At 43.1% G+C, this 23423-nt stretch overlaps 1 protein-coding gene across 1 annotated transcript; it reads left to right on the top strand.

The window, feature by feature from the left end:
- The first annotated feature begins 1471 nt into the window (after nt 1-1471).
- dennd4b (DENN/MADD domain containing 4B) lies at nt 1472-22873 on the top strand. The gene is made up of 29 exons (XM_030781559.1): nt 1472-1516; nt 8214-8528; nt 9005-9257; nt 9455-9524; nt 9717-9886; nt 10056-10297; nt 10604-10670; nt 11653-11711; nt 11809-11953; nt 12261-12436; nt 12584-12684; nt 13091-13306; nt 13648-13793; nt 14143-14276; nt 14833-14947; nt 15179-15385; nt 15507-15635; nt 15822-15966; nt 16062-16208; nt 16292-16520; nt 19146-19425; nt 19724-19828; nt 20032-20207; nt 20310-20466; nt 20977-21216; nt 21561-21660; nt 21802-21967; nt 22197-22255; nt 22710-22873. Exons 2-29 carry the CDS (start codon nt 8233-8235, stop codon nt 22853-22855), a joined length of 4476 nt encoding a protein of 1491 aa, XP_030637419.1. The 5' UTR covers nt 1472-1516; nt 8214-8232; the 3' UTR covers nt 22856-22873.
- Nucleotides 22874-23423: the final 550 nt, after the last annotated feature.

The following is a 23423-nucleotide window of genomic DNA, read 5'->3' as shown; positions in this document are numbered from 1 at the left end:
TTTTTAGGGAATTTTATGGTTTAGACTAGCAGATGTTAGGCTTTAGTACTATAAGGAATTTATTGTACTTGTACACAACGGTTCGGCGCTTCGTTTGGTCGCCCACAGTAACATAAAATAATCCCATAATATGCAATAATTCTACTCTATATATCCCTTCACTTTTGCCTGCAGTATTAAGTTACATTCTCTGCCAGTAGGGGTAGCTGTTGAACAGCAAAGAATATGGGAGAAATATGGATGCATATGATGGCCATGTTTTCTTATGTTCTGTTGACATGACTGTTGTCTTTTTTTAAATCCCTCGTCAGCGTCATTGTCTTGTGCTTGAGGTCGTACCTATAATCAGACCTGAACCTTTTGTCTAGCATGAAGAAAATGATAAAGGAAAATGCATGTTGCTACTTGGAAGTTATTCATTTGTTATACAGTTTTGCTCTTAATTTTCTTCATTTTGATAACCAGGGAACATGTTTGTTGTACATAATGTTCTTAAATATAGGTGCTTCTAACAAAAGATTTTTTAAGCCTGTCACGATATTTTACAAGAAAATAAAGCTATCAATGGAAAACTGTGTGCCGGTGGCTCATTGAAGGTGACGAATCTGTGGAATGGGTCAGTTAGAGCAGCGCCCACCCCCCACGGGAGTGAGCGCGAGCACCAGTCAAGGGGGGCGCAAGATGAGGACATTTTCAGGTGCAAACCGGCAAGTACAATGAAAAAAATGGAAGGGGGGGCATGTCGAAAAGCGCTGATAACCAGTGAGTTAGAGAATCTCACAATTCACAACATCACAACAGATTAAGAGGCGAGACACTGACAATCCAGCTGCCTACACTAGTTTTAATATAGTTTTAATATTTAATACTTTGATATTTTATTTCGCGTTTCATAAAGGCTATGAAACTTTATGGAGTGTGTCTTTTCGCGAAACCTTGACATTCTTTGTCTCTATGAAACGCAAAATATTAAAATATGGAAACTGATATGGACAACTGCGACAGTGTGTGCATTTCAGTTTGGTTGAAAATATTACGTGTTTTTACATTCATGAAGAGCAACAGCAGCTAATTTTGGCTGTTTCCTTACCCTCCTCGAAAGCCACCAGTGTCACCTTTTCGGAGAGAATCTCTCCAGTCTGTGAGACACAATCGAACAGCAGTTGGCGTTGTGCGGACTTGTTTAAGACTTTGTTTGGTACTCGTACATTCTCTGCAGCTCATTTCGTGATGGTAAAACACTACAGAGATACGACCGGTGCAGTACACTCCCATCCGCAAACAACGCCTCTTTTTCTTTCGTTACACTGTCGTGCGGTGGTTGCAACACACAGTTTGCCTGCAATTACCACAAGTCAGCTGGATAGCTAACGTTACATCTGCCCAAGATCAGAAATCGACCTCTGTGCTATAGACTAGAGGTCCACAAAGATGGATTTGCTGTTTTGTAAAATGATTTAATTCTTAGAGATGACAGTTCCACACCGTTACCGAAACTGCCAACACAGATTAAGTGGTAAGTGAGAGGTTTGTTTGAAGAGATGTATTATTGCGTGTTTGGTCCATCATACCGACGAAGCTAGCCGCATATCCATTTGGACTGGAGATACAGGAGAGGAGCTATCTTAGCTGTCTAGCTAGCGGTAGATTGCAACATCCAAATGAGACCAATGGTTGTGCTCGTAAGCTTTGTTGGTACATGACAGATGAATTCACAGGTCGGTTGTCTTTTAATCAACCATAAAAATCAATGTTGGTGTACAACTAGAACATTTATGTATAACCAGTATGTTTGACACATTATCCGTAGCTGCTATCTTCCAGTTCTGAAAGCACTGGCTAGTTACTTAGCTAGCCACTCGTGTTGTTTAGGTTAAACAGGCTAACCTTAGCTAACTGCTAACGAAAGGCTTGTGGGTGTGTAGGTTTTATTCCTTCCCCTAGCTCTCCAGTCAATTCGCAATGAAAAAGAAATGCCACTAATTGGACGGGTAGAGCAACCACCACTAGCCGAGGTTTCTGAAGTAATTTGAAGTGCTCTAAAATTAACCGGTAGACGGAAGAATCATTTTTATCTTCAACTGTGCAATCACAAAGGGTCCCGAGTTCTGGGAATAGCTGCATTGTGTTTCTAGTCTATAGGACTGCTTAATGCATTTTAAAGGATTTATTGTTTACAGGTAGCAGAAAAGGGACATTTTTCAGGTGGTGGACACATACTGAATGTTGACGTTTCAATCTTTCGCGAACAGCCAGCTACCAACAAAGTTAATGTCAGTGACTGGAGGGTGTCTTGACGATACATGCTGACCTTAGCGGTTAAGTGGAGTGATTGAACAAGGACGCTGTTCGAAATCCGCACTACATCAGAAAAAGTAAATGTCCAGGCTAATTTACACAGCTGCTTAATTCTTAATAACCATAACACAGGCGAGTGGCGTGTCGGCCCTGCTTATTCATAATGTAGTAATTATGTTTGATAGAGGAGCTGTGATCCCAGGTACCAAAAAAACCCTCGTGACAAGAATATGACGATCAGTTGTTACTTTTTAATTCAGTGTTTTTGACATGCTGTTGAGATAACACCCTCCAGGTTTGTAGTCATGTAGCTGTTGACAAGAGCACCAAATATGTACTCTCTGTCCCATACCTGAGAACCTGAGATTACAATCACACATCTGCCAGAACATGTCACTTCTTGTGAGACAGTTGTTTAAGTATAAAGAAGACACTTTTTGAGGAAACAATAACGCCACCTCTGAGTAGTCAACATTCTGAACAGTAAGAGGCCACACGATTAAATACAAAGGATAAGCCGTCTGTATAGTTGTCATTTTTACATTTTCCTTGTGCTTTTAAACAGATGTCACATTTAGAAATAACTCATTAACAAGTCAATTTAAAATGGCTTTAAACAGGTGTTCTACCATGCAGCAATTTAATTTTGATTAAAAAAATGTGAACAGGTAAGCAGGTGTTCTACCATGCAATGTATCAGGTTTCTGCAAACAGTAGTCAGCAAACATCCTGTAAGCTGTGAACCCCATCTTATCTTCTCAATCAAGGGAATTTATGTGTAAAATGGCTCAGCCTAGAGATTAAAAACATTACAACAAGCTGTGATTCTTCACAGTACTGCTCAGCTGAATGTTTGAGGAAGTAGTCCTTTAGTTTGAGTGGTGAAACTGCTTAGATAGCTATGAAATCTGATTGAAAAAAAATAATGAGGGTAAATTCAGCTATAAATGTTCTGGATGAGGAAGTTTGTATGGACACAACGAGAACTGAAAGCTGTACTGTAGTGTGATGTTGTCAGTTAGGTTGTTCTCTTCGACACTGTCATTCAGGTGCGTCTCACTGGTCAGGTACACCACAATATAAAAAAAAAAGGTACTTCCCAGTATCATACAGTATCTATTTCTTGTAATAGATAACAGCGGAAAGCCTTGCTATACACTGTTTTCCAGACATCCTTTTTTTCCTGATGCGTTTGTCTAACTTTTCTTCGTGATCTGTTTTTTTGAGTTGAGCCTGATTCTGTTTTACTGGCTGTTTTGTTGTGAATGGTAAGATTTTTTCTAATGCTTCAGTCCTCTGTTTTCTCTTGTCAATGTAGAATGCTGTGTAGTCACTGTTGCTGGAAGTCTAACATCAACACAACTTTTTTTCAAACAATGTGTCCTCAGTTGTTATCAGTGTTTATCTGCCTTGTGCTGAATCCAGAATATGAAAATCAACCAGTCAGTCCTGTCATGTAAAGCAGTGTTTGTTTTCAGTTTCTAGACAGAATCTAGACTTCTGGTCTAGTTGCATAACTATTTAACACCCATGGTCTTTAAAGTACTGAACAGACTGCTAACCTGAGGTTTGATTGCAGTGACTTCATCTGCCACTTGTATTGCCCCTAATTTGTCTTGATACATTTACAAACTACAAGTAGTAGGTATCATTGAAACTTTCTGTAACCATTTTTTGCACAGTCAGACTGTCTCAGGGCCCTGGCTGCATTTTGCTCACTGTTGCTTTGCTATACTGGTGCTGTGGCCCTGGTGCCCTGCTGCTTGTTAAATCAATCTTGGAGACAACTCAAAATACATCCCTCTCTCCCAACTCACTCACTCACTCTCTAACTCTCCCCCCTCCCCCTTTCTCTGTCCCCCCCTCCCTCCCTCTCTCTCTCTCTCTCTCTCTCTCTCTCTGTCTCTCTCACTTAGTTCACAGTCAGCCTGTAAATTAGACTTCTGTAACAAAGTGCTAATCACAAGCCCAAATATACAATTTGAAAAAATGCAGCATGCTGTATTACAAACTGAACATGTTAGACTCAAACCAACATATGCAGCAGTGGACCAATTGTGTCTAAATGAGGGTAATACAGTGCTTTGACTGTATGAAAGTGTTTCAGTATGACAGAGGATCTCTCTCTACCTTTATTACTCAGCCGAGTATTTCTGAACGGGCTTTAAATAGAGACAAGCGTTTGAAATAGGCCTTGCTGTCCCTCCCGAGTGCTGACAGTCACAGAGGCTCCGGCCACGTGTCACTCCAAACAGTGTCCCAGCAGAATGAACACAGTTCAGCAAAAACACACCATCAACCTACACCCTGTTAACATAACCACAGATCTGGGCTGTGATTTTAGCAGAGCCAGACCTCGTAAGACCGGGATCCTCAAAGCAAGCAAATGTGGAGGTAGGCTAATTTTAGATCTGAATTGTTATGCTTCAGTATGTCCCGTGAAAGTGGTCATTAATTCATTTGATATGGCAGCACTTCAGTCTTAATAAGTTGGCCCCTTCCTCATTTTCTTCCTTTGACTGGAAAAAATTTGATTAAAAAAACATGAGGTTTAATTTAACCCATTTTGTTGTGTAGGCAGTTTAGATTGACTCCTCCCCTTTAGGAAGCTGTTTCTCTATTTTGGACTCTTTTTAGTTTTTAGATAGAGATAGGCTGGAGTTGCTAATGAGCTAGACTTGTTTCTCATTGGTTGGTATGTCTTTGTCTCATCAGTAAGTCTTTGTTACAACCAGGCAATTTCACTTTCATTTAGAGACAGTGGGAGTTTCTGTCAGAATGTCTTCCATTTACTGTATTTATGGATGGATCTAGCTGTTAACAAGACAGATGATCCTTTGTGAAGGTTTGTCTTTTTTTATCTGAAGACTTATTTTGGAAGCAGTTTTCAGGTCTTGATGTCTTTATATGCATTATGCACAAATGTATTCACATCTCTGACTCTGACATGTGTTTGTTAATTTGGCTCCACAGAAAAAAAACGTAGCCAATATAAAGCCCGACAGACGAGTGTGTGATGATGAAGCTGGTAATCAGTGAAGAGTTTGTTTTGTTACATTTGATGATGATGCTATGGTTCGCTGTTTTATTGGCGAGTGTTGTCATAGTTCTAATGTTGTTTTGCTTCAATTGTCCAGTGTGTACGTGGATAGGTTGTCACGTCACATGTCCCCAGTCCACAATGTGGCATTGTGGGGCGCCCGGTCTCCCATGACAGTGGCTTTGTTTTGATGCCCCTGGATTGGCATGAATGTCATTGTACCAGCTGGGCTTATCCCTACTGACTCCTGCCGCCTTACTGAGAAAACCTGAAAATGTGGCCTCTGTCTTTGCTTACGCTTTACCAGAGCCATGGACCACCTGACGATAAACAGGACTCTGCCTTTTAGCTTTTCGTCTCAACATTCTCGATTTAAACATCTTAAACACTTCTTGACAAAAGAGATAAATCCTGAAAACTGACAGGCGTCATTGTAAACCGGTGAAATGGCACGAGATGTGGTTTTATTCTATAGGGTGCGCCTTTCTGTGATGGTTCTCGACTCAGTTGAATGTAGGTCAGTAGCGGTGTCTCAAGCCCTAGATTTGGGCCAACAGAGCAACGGTTTTTGCAAAGTCTGTACGTGACACGCAAAATTCACCTCAGTGAGTCTGAGATGATACCATAATTGGAATGAACTGACATTAGAACAAAGAGAGAGAGTTAGAGAAGAGGGAGAGAGATTGAGTGCTCTTATACGAACATTGTCATTGTTTATTTGACTTCTCCAGTGATGCTGTACTCATACTTTCCTCCACTAGGCTTTCTGATGTCTGAGAGAACACTAAATAAATGTAGATGAGTGAGGTGAGGTATTTGTAGGAGTGCTTTACAACCTCAACATTCTGAATAGTTTGTCATGTGGTTCTTGTGATTTCCTGTTTTCTGTTGTACTTTAGTGGTGGAGTAGGTGAGAATATCATAGGTGTGGCAACAAAAGACATTGTTTTGACTTTTTCCATTAACTCCAGTTCACAGTTACTGTGTGACAGGTTCAACTCAGTCTGTCAACACTGCCAGTGGAAGATAACCTAGATCACACAAGTGCACAAACACTCTGATTCTCCCATTTTTCCCGTGTCTGGGCTTAGAAGGGAAGCCACTTAGTATTGCCAAGTGTGGGAATGTTTAAGTTACTTGAAAGCAATGTTAGCAGCGAAGACCGTGGTCGTTTGCATGATGCTGAACACTACTAAGTTTGCTCTTATTTCGAGCAGAGAGTGGAGCTGGACAGCGGTAGGGCAAATGGAGACCTCTGCAGTTCTGATCCTGCCCTCCTGTGGAGGCGTCAGAATCTTCCCCTCGGTGCACACGGTCGACGGCACGTATGCTGCTGTGCCACACCGACACACGGCAGTCAGGGGTCCAAAACGCATTTAGCCACTGACTCCGTTCCTCTCTCTCTGTCCCACGGTAGTTCCTCCTGTTCAGACACATGTGTACGGGCCTCTCTCACCCCGGCGAAGGTGACTTGTGGGAAAGGAAGACTTCCAGGAGTAATTGGACCCTTCGAATTGGGGAGGGAGTAGGTGGCAGGGGAATGTTATTGCTGATAGCATTAGTAACTCAAAGTTCTTTTTTTTCTCCCCACAAACATTTCAGAACTATCAGTTTATCAGGCCGTCCAGACAAAAGAGTCTCTAAAATGTTGTACAAATCGTTGGGCGGTGCATTTTGTAGTTTGACAAAGAAACTTGCCTCTAAGGCTGCAGTTGTTATACAGGGTAGTCGTGAATAATATGCTTTAAGTAGAAGTCATTGTGCTTTAATCATAAGCTTTTCTTGATGACTGTTATTATCTTATTACTATAATATCAATTTTATCGTATCCCTCAAAAGACCTCTTTTATTTTCTCTCAAACTGAGATGAGAATAGGAGGTTGCAGAGTCCTGAGGGATAAGTACAGTGTAATGTTTCTTTCTAAAAGAATTTGAAACGGTCTGTGAAACACTCTCATCTTTAAAACAACCCAGTCCTGATGTGTGTGGTTGCACATATTTTTGCGTTGCAATCCCACGCATCAGTTACCTTTTCTAACATCTCAGGAGACCTTTTTATCCGTCTGCTGCTGTCACTAGGAAGTAGTAGACCAGCGCCTGAGGGGCTAAAGGGAAACAGGTTGCTGGTGCTTGCTTCCTGTTTGTAGTTCTTCAGCCTGACTGGTGTCTTTATAGCTCTGCTTTTCTGGGTGTGTTCGGTTGACGTATGTGAAAGGTGGTCGCCTGTCCAAATAGGATGGATTGATAGGAAGAATCCAGGACAGTCTCTATGCCAGCACGCAATCATCGATCGTGCGAGGGAGGAACTCCAGCAAAAGACTTGCTGATGTGGTCACATTTACGTATCCTGTAATACATGGACTGCATGAAGATTATGTAATAGGGTTTTACTGGTACGTACTGACAAAACAGTATTCTATTTTTATGCCTCACTCGTGCACACTTTCACTTAATTGTGCATTGATTTTCTTTTTTTCTTTTTTCTTTTTTTAAAAAAAAAAAAAAACGCTCTGAAACGCTTGCAGGGCTTTCAAACTGTTTTCATTTTGTGAAAACGTCTTTGAAATAGCCAGGTCTGCCTAGCTGGTAAAACAGTAAAAAGAAGGTTCTCTGTGTGGTGACTGTGAGGAGAGTGGAGGGAGAAATGTTCTCATTTTGATGGTTGGATGAATTTGTGGAGGAGAGCGTGAAGGGCTTGGGCAGATGAATAGTTCCCTCATAAACCACCAGAACCAGTTTTACATAATAGTGAGGAAGTCACAGATTATAGTTATTAATCCACCACTTTATAACCATCTGTTCTCTCTCTCTCTCTCTCTCTCTCTCTCTCTCTCTGTCTCTCTGTTCAATCTCTCTTTATCCACCTTGTCTAAAGCAGTGGGTAGACCGGCGGCATGACTGAGGAGAAATGCCCTCAGCTGGTGGATTACTTTGTGGTGGCTGGGCTGGCGGGAGGATCAGCTCCTCTGGACGAGGAGGGCCAGCAGAGAGGGGGCCGCTCCGTGGAGCCCGTGACGGACCTGGCGGTGATCGCAAAGGGCCTGGGTGAGGAGGTGCCCGAAGGGTTCACCTGCATCGAGAAGACCCAGGGAGGACACCCAGCGGAGCTCAGCGCCGGCCTCATTAACAACCCACACATGTTCCTCTGCTACAGGAGAGGACATGACAAGCCACCCATCGTTGAGCTGGGGTTAGATCTGAATTAAAGAAACCGTCGTCACGATAGTGTCTGTCACTTCAGTAGGCTTCATTGTTTTTGAATGAATGGAAAGAATTCTTTGATGTTACAAATGATGCATCATTTTGGTGGCTCAAAGAGATTTTAAGATGAGTCATAACTCATGTAGTAATTAGTGAGTAATTACTGTTGTTGTGATTAGATTTACTAAGATAACATAGAGTGCTGTCTCATAACTCAGCGACACTTCGGAGCCAGTTCATTTCTTATGCTGCTGTCTTTTCATGTGCTGGATCAGGTGTGGAGTTGCCAGTTTGCTACACTGTTTTTTGTTTTGCTTGGACTGGATTGGTAAAACAGAAGTTCCGAAGATGTACATAGTTTGTAATAATTCTGTTGAAACCTAGCACGCACACCAAAGTCATAGCAGCTGTGAGGTGTGAAGAATGGTTTTATATTGGTTCTATATCCGTTTTTTTTTTTCATAGAGTTCTGTATGAGGGGAAAGAGCCCGTGAAACCTGGCTGGTATGTGATTGAGACGACCCCATACAGTCGCTCAGCCAGCCTTAGCTCTGGAGGTCCCACCACACACAGGACCTTCCTAATGTATCGCCGGGCCCCTGACTCCCAGGCTCTCAACACCCTCGGCGTCACAGACATCTCTCTCCTCCTGCCCAGCAAAGGAGAGGTGGCACCTCACACCTTCTGCAGAGTGGACAAGAACCTCAACACCGGCATGGTAAATCACTCTGCCCCCCCCCCCCCCCCCCCCCTTTTCCCCTCAGTTTTTATCTCTACGAATATTATGAATATATGTGCTGATAATTGCTTTGTGTACTTTAACATCCAATGAGAAACAGTTTTGTGTTTGTGTGTGATTGGCATTGATTCTGCTCTCGTTGATTGGTCACTGAAATGGCATGTTCTGCTCTGCAGTGGGGTCCAGCCCTCTACCTGTGCTATAAACGAGCGGTAGCCAAAGCCAACGCACTGGTCTATGAAGCAGGTGGGTGGTCCTCTTTATGGTTGCAGTTGTTGCCATTGACACTCAGTGAGAAGATACCTCCAGGATTTTTACAAAGCAGCGTAAAGAGATGAAACCAGTGCTAAATTGAAGCCTAAGCGAGTTGTCTCTGAGCCATTGTTCATGGTATAAATCTGCTGCATTGGAAGGAACTGTGTTGTGTTGAATACACAGGTCTCATAAGCCGATACCCAGAGGAGGATCTGGAGTCTTTCCCCCTGCCGGACTCTGTCGCTGTCTTCTGCCTGCCCATGGGCGTGACTGTGGAGAGTTGGCCCCTCAACACAAAATACCAACTGCCTGTCTTCTCTACCTTCGTCTTCACCAGCGCTGCCGGAGAGAAGGTGAACTCAGCAAGAGTGTCAAACAAGCTGTCAGCTCCACTGTTTCCATTTTCTGTGTTTGCCTTCTTGTTTGATTAAATCTAGTATGGTCTATTTTGATGCGTGTCAAGGAGCTTTTGATTCCCTCTCCCTGGGTCTCTAACTCCCCGTGCCCCTGCACCTCTCCTAGGTGTACGGAGCTGCCATCCAGTTCTATGAGGCGTTTCCACGCGAGGCTCTGTCCGAGAGACAGAGCGTACGCCTGGGTCTGGTGAGCGTGGTGGATCGCCGACCCATCACCAGTCGCACGCTGCAGGTGAAGAAGAGCATCTGTGTCCTTTCCCACTGGCCGTTTTTTACTGTCTTCCAGAAATTTCTCACCTTCATCTACCGCTACTCCATCTCCGGCCCGCACGTTCTTCCTATTGAAAAGTGAGTTTCATTTCATTGTAATGTACTTCTAATGACCTCTCTTACTTTAAGAGGGTAATTATACGCAGCCTCCGCTATTGCATGAGGTAATCGACTAATCATTAGTTCTACATCAGTTATGCAGGTTTTTAGAAGTTTGAGTATTTTATATAGATAGCTAAGCCTTAAACAATATAGACTTGAAATTCATACATTAGAGTTAAGCTTCATAACAGAGATTTATAAGATTTGAACTCAAGCAACTTTTTTTTAGATAAATGAAATGAAATAATGAAATACTCACACGCACACTTCTGCCTTTTCCAGACACATATCCAGCTTCATGCACAATGTTCCCTTCCCCTCACCTCAGCGCCCACGTATACTTGTGCAGGTAAGATTAACACCTTTCTTCAGTAGCACCTATCTTATCTTTTAAAATGTTACATACCCAAATGTTGTAGCATCACCATCATCTTGAAAAAATGAAGCCGTTAGACAAGAAAGTGCTACGTCACCATGTGTTGTGTTGGTGCTCAGCCGTCTCTTGAGTGTTTTCAAAACCTCGCAGGAGCGGTGCGGTTTCGTAGAATTGTAATGTTTACCACTAAGGATTCTGCCTCATCCACAGGAGGGTCATCTTATCACTGCTTAAAGAGTTTGCTGACTGAACAGGGTAAAAATGCACTCCAAAAACATCTGTGATGCTCCAATCCAATCAGTAGTCTCAATGACCCTAACTGGTGCAAGAGATGCACCGTCAAAATTCCTCCTTGCGCAAATTGGGATTAATCAGAATGATTAGTTATGTATATTAGAGGTGCACCGATATCATTTTTTAAAGGCCGATACAAATGCAAAGCATTCAGTTGATATTAAACGTAGATAGCATGTCTAGTTTGACTGGGTAAAGTTAGGGGGAAGGTTTGTCTTGATAACGAGAGGGATTCCCGTGCTCTCTCATGTGAATCTGTCTCTTGTCTTGTTGACAACTTGAGAAGCTGCTCTAAAGAGTTGTTCGCTCTCAACATCGGTACGTGGCAACGAGAGGAATTTCCAAGCCGCGGAAGCCAAAGTAGGGAACGGACTGTGTCGTGGTGTGGTGTTTCGCGGCAGGTTTACAGCTTGCATCATTATACGTCAGTGAACTCGTACTTGGAAGGGTTAAACTGTGATGCTGATACCAAGTACGAGTGAGAACTGTGCTGTACCAGCCTGGTTTGAGTACCAGCATGTCGTATCGGTGCATCTCCCGTTTAGAGTTCATGCAAATTTATTTCAGATTTGGTTTGTGGGGTTATGGTTGAATTTATTTTCATTTGAAAAGGAAAGCTAATCGTTTATCAGGTCTAATACTGTTTCATCGTATATTTCAGCTGTCGCCGTATGACAACCTTTTGCTGTACCAACCAGTCTCTTCTCCATTACCTCTAAGGTAAAAATAAAATATACTTAATGTGTCACTTAATTGCATGAATCGTCCGCTATGTGTCAGTGACTAATGTAGCTGTTTGCTCTCTATCCGTGTTCAGCGGGGCCAGTTTTGTGAAACTCCTGCAGAACCTGGGCCCTGAGAATGCTGCCACCCTGCTCCTAGCCGTGTTGACTGAACACAAGCTGCTGCTCCATTCGCTCCGCCCCGATGTCCTCACCTCTGTCAGTGAGGCCCTGGTGTCTGTGAGTCTGTCCACTCTCACTTCTGCTCAACAACTGAAAAGACTGCTGCATTTCTATCACAGTACAGTTTACTTAACGAACACCTACTCCCACTGTACATCGTATACAGCCAGCCTTCCCAACCATTATGATTTTATCTGAGAGGTAGTTAAATAGCGCTACGTTTTTTTTGAGACACGAGTAACGAAAGACCTGTTGCTGAACCCTTCACTCTGCGAGCTTTGGCGTTTGGTGTGTGTAATGCGCGTGTAATATATGTAGTTTTTGTTCAGAGTTCATTTCCCTCTCTCTGGCTTCCGTCTCTCAGATGACTTTTCCGTTGCGTTGGCACTGTCCCTACATCCCGCTGTGTCCACTGCGCCTGGTGGATGTGCTTTCTGCCCCCATGCCCTTCATCGTGGGCGTCCACTCCAGTTACTTTGACCTGTACGACCCTCCTTCGGATGTGGTGTGTGTCGATCTGGACACCAACACAATATTCCAGTAGGTTCCTGCTGTCTTTTGCCTGGTGCTCTTGTAACATGGAGTAGAGTAAAACCAAAGCCTTCTTATTCACTTAGGATCTGTGTTATTCCTCTGTTGGTATGTGCATTATGTAATTATGCTGCCCTCCCCTTCCCCCCACTTCAGATCGGAGGACAAAAAGCCTTTGTCGTGGAGGTCTCTACCCAGAAAACATGGCAAAGTTTTGTTAAATTCTCTCAGCAACTTGAACAAGACTCTGGAAAAGAGTGAGTGTGTTTGAATTATCAGTGACTGAATGTTTGTGGTCTTTATGTGAGAACGAATAGTCTCTTGTCTGGATCTGTACATTTCGAGAGTTGAAAATTGTTTGACAAATCCTAATTCTCTTATGAAGCTAACCATCTATGACCCCTTTATCTTTGTACAGGAATCCGACAGAACTAGATATGTGATGGGGTGTTTTGGGAAGCCTTTCCAAATTAATGATACTGTTTCTGTTACACATGCCTTTATCTATCCAGTCACTTTTCTGGTCAAAAGGACGACACTAGAAAACAAATAAACAAAGCAAATTGCCCATGTACTCTTTACAAATAATGTTGGGTTTTGTCTGATCTGTATCTCTCTGTAAACTTCCTTGGCTCAAATCTCTCTTCCTTCTGTGTACATTAGTCTACATGCCGGGGCAAGAGGAGGCCACGCTGGAGTTCCTGCTGACTGACTACGATCTGATCTACGGACGTCAGAAGCAGCTGGAGCTGGAGATCCAGGAGGCCTTCCTGCGTTTCATGAGCTGTCTGCTGAAGGGCTATCGCACATACCTGCTGCCTATCACACAGGCCCCTTCTGACAGGACCACCGACTGCAGCTCCCTCTTCAACCTGCAGGGTGTGTTCACATTGTGTGTGTGTGTGTGTGTGTGTGTGTGTGTGTGTGTGTGTGTGTTTGTGTGCATGTTTTAGAGAGAGAGTGCAAGCTTATCCACTTGCGCTCCACAATGTGATGTAGTGTGTATTTTGAGTAAGCATGTGTGCTACTGTTTCATTATATACCACTGTGCTTGTTTGTGCTGACCTTAATCCCGACTAAACTTGTATAAAACTTCATTACTGAGTTAAATGTGTTTTAAGTTCTGACTCATAAATGTTTTAAATTGTAAATATGTCGAGGAAGCTTACTGTAGCACGTTGGTATCATACAGCTAGTTATTAACAGATGGTGTCTGGCAGGATTCCTGAAGTCTCGAGATCGTACTCAGCAGAAATTTTATGGCCAGCTGACCAGGACTCAGATGTTCACCCAGTTTATTGAGGAGTGTTCTTTTGTCAGTGATAGGCATGCCTCACTCGAGTTCTTCGATGAATGCGTTCAGAAGGTCTGTGTTATTTATCTATTACTGTGTGTAATTTCTCACCAACACTGTTACCACCCACACTACATGACATTATCTCTTCCAGCTGGACTTGTCTCTGACTCTGTATAATAAAAATGTGAAATATATATATATATATATATATATATATATATATATATATATATATACATGTATTATAATGTGTTTACAAGGCTCACTCTAGCTCTTTCCATCCCTTTTCAAATCTCCGTCTTTCCCTCTCCCTCTGTCTCTCCCCCTTCCTCGCTCTCTTTCTCTTTCTCTCTTTCTCTCTCTGTGCTTGTGTGTGTGTGTGTGTGTGTGTGTGTGCGTGTGTGTGCTGGGGGAGCAGGTGGATGTAGAGAAACCAGAGGAGGTGCGTCTCATTGACCTGGATGAGACTCACAGTGGGGAGCACACAGTCTTCATTATGCCACCTGAGGAGCCCCAGGAGGCCGACGGCTCCGAGTGCCCCGCCCACTACAGGTAACACTAACCTGTGTCATGTGTCTATGGACAGATACAGACAAACACACTCTATATGAGATGAGATGATGATATTGAACAGTAGGCTGCATATGACATATGTAATCATTAGAGTCTAATAGAAGTTTTAACTGACATTACTGTCTTTAGGAAAGAATCACCTCAGTAAAGAATACATCTCCTGTATGTCTTGTACAATTTCAACTTAAACCTTAAAATATTTCAGCTTTACTCTTGAGCTCATTTCAATTTAATCCAGGAATGTATCAACTTTAAGTATTAAATCATTTTGATTTGATCTCAAAATATGTCACTTTTGCTCTCAAAACACTCCACCTTAAACTTCAAAATACAACTTTAATATTGAAATTTTGCTTTGAGTTAAAAAAATAATTTGGCAGTTAAGACAGTTCTGAATGAATCGAAAAATGAGCTAAATGAAGTCCAACTTAATCGAATGAATTTTGTTGCAGTGGGACAATAAATTAGATGTAAAAGTCATCTTTTTAAAGTCAGATTGTTGTATTGATACTTACCGTGCTTAATCCTTTTGCAGCTATGAGACCTTCCCCATACTGCAGCCTGATCTGTTTGACAGACCTCAGGACCAGCTGCGTGTCCCAGCGAAAGGAAGTGCTCCCAGTAGCCCCGCCCCCCGCCGCACAAAGCAGGTACAAACACAGCTCCAGCTCCACTGCATTATGTCTCCAAAACTGAAAGCAAATGTAAAGAAACATGCCTAATGTAAAATGCCTGCACCAGAGTTTTGTGTTTGTACCGTGTCGACCTTGACACCAGCCTTTTCATACATGCAGAATACGGTTCAGTCAGTCTCAGTAGTTCAATTTGATCGTGACTGTGCCCTTTTTTTACTGAATGTTTTGCTGGTTGTTCTATTTTAGGAGATAAAGCTGGCACAGAAGCGAGCCCAGAAGTACTCCTCTGTCCCAGACATGTGGTCCAAGTGTCTGCTGGGTCATTGCTACGGACTGTGGTTTATCTACCTGCCCACGTTCGTCCGCGCGGAGAGCACCAAGGTGCGTGCCCTGCACACGGCCTACGAGGTTCTGAAGCACATGGAGACACGGAAGGTCATGCTTCCCGATGAGGTGAGACTCTCCCGAATATTGCGCCGTTAACCCCGTGCACATCCCATTTCTACAGCGCTCGACATAGTCAGGGTTATAAATCACGACCTGTGGTGTCTTTCTCACGGCTGTCTTCCCTTAGGTATGTTACCGCATTCTGATGCAGCTCTGTGGACAGTACGGACAGCCCGTGCTGGCAGTGCGCGTTCTCCTGGAGATGAAGAGAGCAGGCATAACACCAAACACCATCACCTACGGTTACTACAATAAGGTCAGGGAGTCATTTCTAGACATATGGCGAAAGAGTACAGTTTTCAGCCACGCATAGAATGCAGCTTGCTTTTTGATGTATGATTTCAGTGAACTCTTCTGGCGTTGGAAATTAATGCAGTTGATCTGCTCATGTGGTTTTTCTGTGGTTTTCTCAATTGTTAATCTCTCTTCTTTGTGTCCTCAGGCAGTACTGGAGAGCAAGTGGCCTTCCACCAATCAGGGAGGCCGGCTGCTGTGGGCGAAGCTACGTAATGTGTTGTTAGCCGTGGCTCAGTTCAGACAGCCTCTGAAAAGAAGACAGAAGAGTGACTCCGTCAGCTCAAGACCAGGTTAGGACGTCATCTGGATCCACCACGTATGGTCAGGGTGTGGTTTCCCATCTTCATTTATCTTTACGAACATATTGCTGCTTCTCGTTTTTCAGGGGACGCCGTATCTAAACTTCGACCCCATTCGGCTCTTGTTCGCCAGGCCAGTTGGACCGGCTTGAGCGAAAGCTCCAGTCATGAATCTCTGACTGGTCTAATAGTGAAAAGTAACAGCATGAGCACCATGCGAGCCTCAGTTGACAGTAAGTGACAGACACTGGAAACCAGCCTCCCCTGTGATGTAGTGTATGTTTTCATCTCACAGTGACGTTTTTCCCTTTGGCAGAATCAAAACTGTCCAGAAGGGCAGAAGTACACAATGCTGGCACTGACTCCTCCGCCTCCCGCAAACCTCCCGTCGGTCCTCGCGACAGCTCTACGCCTCCTCCCTTTCCTTCGTCGGGTGTCCTGGTGCGTCGTAGTCAGGTGTGTCTGTCCACCTTCTACAAGGACTGTGCCGAGACAGCAGATCCTGAGCCAGACTGTAAGTGCCAGCCCAGCGAGAGAGATGGCAGGTCAGTAGAGACCACACTATTAAAAATCACCTTGAGGGTCAAAGTTATATGGTTTAGTGTATCTTCTTAATACGTAATGTAATATCAGTGTGTGTGTGTGTGTGTGTGTGTGTGTGTGTGTGTGTGTGTGTGTGTGTGTGTGTGTGTGTGTGTGGTAGATGTCCTCTAAAGATGTTTACAGTTCTCGCTAAAGATGAACTAAAGTTTTGAAGGGGAGACTTTTGCATAGAATTGCTTAAATGAAGGAGGGCATTACAGGAATCCTGAGAAACTTTTGAAATTATGGACTATTTTTAGGAGAGGACAATGCGTTATTAATAAAAACCAAATCTAGCTGCTGCACATTTATCACAGATGGTCCCTGGTCCCTTTTTAGCAGTGTTGTATTACACTCCAGTCTACTCAACACAGTAGAACAATATTCCCCCAAATTCCCAGATTCATTTTTCTTAACTAGTATTTAAAATAATAAATTATACTGTTATTTAAAATGAAGGCAATATGTTTTTTTTAAAAAAAAAGTAAAATCAACCCCTTTCCATTTTCTTCAGTTTCTTATTTAGACAGCAGACCTCGAAATTGTAATATAGCGTTACTCAATTTGGTAAAGAGATTAAAATGAAGAAATGGAAAGAGAGCAGTTCCTCCAGGGTATGATGAACTCACCATACTCTCACTGACGCTGTGTGCACATGTTAGTCAGAAAATAGTGTTCGCAGGAATGACTCAGGTTTCGGCCGCAGCCAGGAAATCTCCTAACACCTTGTGAAACATACAGAGATGTGGTCATCTCTCTACAGAGTCGGCTATCGCAGACCTTAGAGACCGGTGGTGAAACGAAACAAAAAAATTCTTTACTTTTGTCCCTGTCTATGTCAGTGGCTATCTAGCAAAGGAATTTATATGAATATAACATTTGATCTGTTGTAAAGGCCCAGGAATGTCTTTGAGACAGTGGCACTGTTCAAATGCATATAAATATTCTGATGTTAAATCATATATTCAGTGTCCTAACAGACTGTGTTACATCTCTGATAAATGTCTTAGTCTGAGGAACCAACAGACGAAAAGAAGTAAACACATGAAATGATACTTTACTAAAAAAAGGTCCTTATAACCTAAGTATAAATTTACTTTGTCCATGCTCTGATTTACAAAATCAACAAGCATGTCAGCTGCTTGTTTAAAAATGTGAGCTTTTGAAAATAACCAACAATGGCCAGAGCTCTGTGTGAAGGTAAACATTTCAACAATTATGTGTTAAAGCCCGGTCAGTACATGCTACCCTTCTCTGTTTAGCAAAATAATATACCCTGACATTACACAGTACAGCATGCACGGTAAAGGATTCCACAGCAAGTATTAGGGAAGATATCTAATTGCTAATGTTTCTGACAGATATTGCGATTGCAATTTGATTTGTGATATCATTTCTTAAAGTCAAGCTTCAGTTCAGTATTCACTGTGTAATAGATTTAAAACATGTGATGGAGCATTACCACATGAGATACTATCAAAATATTAACTGCTCTATAATCTAATGCAAGGATGAGAGCTTTAAGATATGAATTGCCTCCAACATGTGTTTATTACATTTTTTTAGTTGGCATAGAACATAAAACAATCGAAAATGTAAGGGATAATGTACAGCGAGCCGGTCATTACAGCGAAATAACCCCCGACATGGTGATACCGGCCTTCGACGCGAAGCGATCTAAAGATTATTTTATTGCTTCTGCTAAAAAAAAAAATAGTTCCATAGCAACGGTCTGTTATTCATAGCAGTGTTCTGCTATTCAGAAATAACAGACCATAGAATGCTATAATTGACCAGTCAGAATCGAGTATACCACAAAGCCGTGTAATAATTAACAGATATCACAAAAGCAGTGACTGTTTTAAGTTAAATAAGTGAAGCAATAAAAAATAAAACAATTCCCATAAGAAAATAATAGGACCTCTCGGCAAACATTCTCTTACATTGAAATAGGTAGGTCACTCACTTATAGCTTATGCACAGCATCTAAATTTTGGAAGTGCTGCTTTTCTTCAGGACTAAATTGTCCAACGTTGTCTCTGGCTCAGTGGAGGCCATTTTTCCGCACCAAGAATGTAACGCTTTCCTTAGGTTTCACGTGTTTGTTGTTGGTGGGCGTATACGCAGTCGCCTTGGGTCACTTCTGATTGGTGAGCATGATTGTCACACAAGGTGGACGGCACGAATTTGTAAAACCATTGACACGACAGTTTAAACCCTGGGTCAGACGCGCTGCATAATACATACTCTAAATCGCAGCCTTTGTGATTTGCAAATCGCATTGTTTCAAATCGCGACTTCTATTTGAAATTGATTAATTGTTCAGCCCTAGCGAGTATAGACAAAACTAGTTGAAAAGATTGTTTTGAAAAAGACAGAGAATGGCTCCTCAAGTGAGTCTATAGCATGCGCGCGCACACACACACACACACACAAACACAAATGACTGTGGATGTGTGTGTGTGTATCTGTCTGTGTTTGTGTGTGTGTGTGTGTGTGTGGACTGATAAAACATGTTTTATGGTACAGTAAATTAGACAGTAAATTATGTCGTATGGTTCCTGCAACGCTTACTCTGCTCTGTTAAGGCTGGCGGAAACCAGGGAGACACTGAGCAGGAAAGCAGTGGATGAGAACTACAATAATGTCTCATCTCCCAGCCGGGGTTTGGCAGGGAAACTGCAGCTGCTGCTGACGCCCACCCGTCACCGAGCGTCTGTGCGGCGGGCTGCCAGCGTGGACGACCGCAGGCCGGGGGGGGTCCGTGGAGGCAGCCGGCGGGTGTCTGAGCAGAGACAGTCCCGTAAATCACAGGTGACAGAGACCCTGCTCAAGGCCAGAGAGCGGCTCTATAACGCTACATCAGAGGTGAGAAGACAGGCTTTGTCTGTTAACATCTATCCATGCGGCCATTTAACCCCAGCACACCCAAATGAGTAAGATCACGGGACCAAAGTGAATGGCTCTTTATTTGTTTCTTATTTATTTAATTATTTTATTTATTTATTTTTGCTGTTATGTGTTACTGGTCCTGCTATTTTAAGTTATTGATTCTGCAGATCTACAGAAAGCAATGATTGTGTTTTTTTTCTCTCTCTTTTTTTCTTTTATATTTATTGGTACTGCATTATTGAGAAGCATAACAAGCAGTTCTGTCCCTCTACAGAGTTCATTGTCAGTTGGGAGTGATGTCGATTTGACAGATCCTCCTAATTTGGCTTACTCTATCAGGAAGTCATGGGACTCCACACAGGAAGGGGTGGGCCTTGAGGTAATTGTTTTTTTTGTTTTTTTTTTAAATCAGGAACTTAGATTTTCCCCAGTATTTCCCTTTCATAGCTCTATATACATACTGACCTCTGGTCACCTCATGACTCATTGGAGCAGAGGAAAGTACTTAGTTTCACCACGCAACTTTTAGAAATGATTGTTTCTATGGCGTATTAGGTTTTGTTAATGGTCTGCTCTGTACAGGTGCTGATGTCCAGTTGCTCGCTGTGTCGGAGTTGTAATTCCCTGGTCTATGATGAAGAGATCATGGCAGGATGGACGTCAGATGACTCTAACCTCAACACTAGCTGTCCGTTCTGCAACGCTACGTTTGTGCCTCTCCTCAACGCTGAGATCTGTGACCTGGGTCCAGTCTGCAGGTACTGGTCCGATTACAGTTCCAAGAAAATGTGAGAAGAGCACTGCAAATCCTTTTTGTTACTGGTTTCCTGTCTGACTGTGTTTTTATTCTGTGTGAGCAGTCTGGAGCGCAGTAACTGGAATGCAGAAGATCAGTTGGAGAATGCAATGAAGCCCCCTGGTGGACAGGATGGGTACCTGCGACACCTCCACAACGGTGTGAGTGAGGACTCCAGCAGTGAGACAAGTGGCTACTCAGAAAGCAGTAACAACACCATAGTAAGAGCTCACAGTCAACTCCCCCACCTAGCAAAACTCATGCACTGAAACTCCCCCTCCCACCAAAAGTCATTCAGTGAAACCCCCCATCCCACCAGAAGTCATTCAGTGAAACTCCCCCTCCCATCAAAGGTCACTAAGAAAAACAGGATATGAATGATATGTCTTAGAAGTAGTGGGTGCAGTTCGTATTCTGTTTGGCTGCCTCGGTATCATGGAGAAGAGCATTGACACATTTGTAATAGATTTCTGCCGGTATGAATTGTCCTTGCCATAGGAAGGACTTGGTGAGATAATGAGATAATTGAGCTTGCCTTATTTCTCCTCTTTAATGAATCAAATTTATGTCGCATGGGAATGAGGTTAGGGGTCTGTGTTGAAAACATTACAGGCAGAATCGTTAGAATTGCTCAGAACACGAATGTGAAACTCCACCCATAGACCATTGCTTCAGTCCATGTATAATGGCAGTGTACTGTAATATAATGAAACGCGTGTGTGTCTGTGCAGGGCTCGTGTTCTAGTAAAGCTCCTTTAGTGACAGTGGCATACTTAAGCCCGCTGGTGCTGCGGAAGGAGCTGGAAAGTCTGCTCGAGAACGAGGGGGAGGCGGTGCTCTCCCAGCCCCAGCTCCTGGATAACCACTCCATCATCTTCTGGAACCTGGTGTGGTACTTCACCCGCCTGGGACTGCCCAGCAACCTGCTGCAGCTTATCCACACCTCCCAGCTGGCCTCCCAGTTCACACAGGTGACCGGGAAACACACGCGCACACACACACACACACACACACACACAAACACATCTAGTCTTTAGCAGTCGGGTGTTTAGATTTAAACAAATAAACAAAATCGTACAAGAGAGCCTAGTGATATCCTAGTGATCTTTACTATGTGTTATTCCCTCTCATTAATATGTGTGGAAATGTATTACAAATTCTAAAATCTTAAATAATGGATGAAAGTTTCTCTCTCTGGAGATGACTCTCTCTGAGCAGGAAGAGAACACACTTCTGTGCCTCATCTCATTCTCATGAATGGTAGACATCAGTTATCATCATCACTGGTCTGTGGATGTGTCTGTCTATATCTCAGAGTGTGGAGAACTGTGCAGTGAGAGTGAGGCTTATGTGGGACACGTTGACACCTGACACAGACCACTGGCCCCCCCTCTATGTCCTCTGGAGAATACACAGTAAGGCACACCCCAAAACTTGGATTCATTGAGGTTTAAAAAGATGGCGCTAAAATTCTTTGCTTTGGAAAATGCAGTGTTTGCAATTAGTGTTGTACTCGCTCTCTCCCTCTCTCTCTCTCGCTCTCCCTGTCTCTTTAGGTGGTGTCTCCATGCGAAACCACAGCTGGCGGAGGCATAATCACCCCTTTACCATCGACTTCCTGGAGGAAGTGCTGCGTTGGGTTGGCATGAATGAGGTACACAAAGCTGTCACATTCTTCCTGGATACTGTCGCCAAGCAACCCGGCACCCCCAAAATACAAAGGTAAATATTAGAAATGACCAAACCTAGCTACATCGTACAGATGACCTTGGAATTATACATTCCCCATTGCATTCATTTGCTAATGTGATTTGCTCGGCAAAATGATTTGGCTGTGTTACCTGTTTGATGCGTGGTGTAAGAGTGTGTTTAGTGTTTTTAGTTTAGTGTGGGTGTGCGTGTGTGTGTGTATGTGTCAGAGTGTTAATAATATCTCTTTGTGGTTGTGTAGGAGTTTGTATCGAGAAATTCTATTTCTTACCCTGGCTGCTATGGGCAAAGATCATGTTGGTAAGTAGACTGATTTCGAAAATGTTACAGAGCTGGTTTTGTTAAGATCCAGTAAGAGGTTTGTCAGAGAAAAAGTCAAAGAGAATGCCCAATTCCAGAAGTAATGAAAAGAATTACAGCTTAATAGGAAACAACCAATATAACTGTAAAGAGCTAATATTAATTTTTTGATTTTGATTTCATTAGACTTTGTAAGAGATTTTATCAGACAGGGTTCCATTTCACTTCAGTTCTTCTTGACTTCTAAACATTGGCACATTAACTTCGACCAACTTCCCCAAAACGTTTCATTGTTATTCATGTACACTGTAACTGTCTAATGTACGTGAATACAAATTGTTTCATCGGTTTCTGTTGATTTTAGTCAGTTTTAGAGATCCATCTCAAACTTGAACATGGATGCTTAATTATCGCTGTGTTATAACTGATGAGTACACTGCTTCTTTTTGGCCAGCTGCCTTTGATAAGAAATACAAGGCAGCCTACTCCAGACTGAGTGGCACACTGGGTAGAGAAGAGCTGCGTAAGAAACGCGTCCAGCCTCCCAGCCCTAAAGCCGTGGACTGCCGCCGCTGTTTTCTGCTGCCGCTGGAGTGCTGATGCATCTGTGGGCACAGAGACAGATAGAGAGAGAGAGAGAGAGAGAGAGAGAGAGAGAGAGAGAGAGAGAGAAGAAGCAAAAACTGTACCCCTGACCGCCCTCTCTCTCTCTCTGCACGTGCCCCTCTGCATGTACTCCCTTACAAAGCTCTACTGCTGTGTGCTGTATCCAGCTTCCCGTCTGTCGCTCAGTTCAAGCTGTGTACTTCACTACCGTCTAAAGCCCAGTGATGCGGTACTTACGTCTGAGCTTGTTCAAACGCTTCTCCACTTCGGCCACGAGCTGCAACGTCTAAGTGTTCCCACGCCCGTTATTCCGCCTGGATCTTCTCCGCATCTCCGCAACCCCCTGAACGGCAAGCCCGGTCTGTGAGGGATTTTGGAATGACGTCGTGACATTATACTGGTGTCGGCAGGCTGTTTAGTGAGGGCGCTGCGGACTAAATGTCTAAAGCTTAAAAAGAGAGCAAAACCAATTCTCACTGAAGTACCAGTTTATTCTGGTAAAGACTCAAATCCCGAAACACAGACATGACACAATATCTCTCGCTACTGTTCCTCAGTTTCA

This window comes from Chanos chanos, chromosome 8, assembly GCF_902362185.1.
Source record: "Chanos chanos chromosome 8, fChaCha1.1, whole genome shotgun sequence".
Taxonomy (NCBI): domain Eukaryota; kingdom Metazoa; phylum Chordata; class Actinopteri; order Gonorynchiformes; family Chanidae; genus Chanos; species Chanos chanos.
Note: the sequence above shows the minus strand (reverse complement) of the source record. Positions and strands in the feature narration are given on the sequence as shown.

What these genes read in the sequence shown, in the direction of transcription:
- dennd4b (XM_030781559.1), top strand. Translation starts at nt 8,233, where the DNA reads ATGACTGAGGAGAAATGCCCTCAGCTGGTGGATTACTTTGTGGTGGCT. An exon ending in CTCCCTCTTCAACCTGCAGG is followed by an intron (nt 13,307 to 13,647) that starts GTGTGTTCACAT and finishes GGTGTCTGGCAG; the next exon opens with GATTCCTGAAGTCTCGAGAT. An exon ending in CATGCGAGCCTCAGTTGACA is followed by an intron (nt 16,209 to 16,291) that starts GTAAGTGACAGA and finishes TCCCTTTGGCAG; the next exon opens with AATCAAAACTGTCCAGAAGG.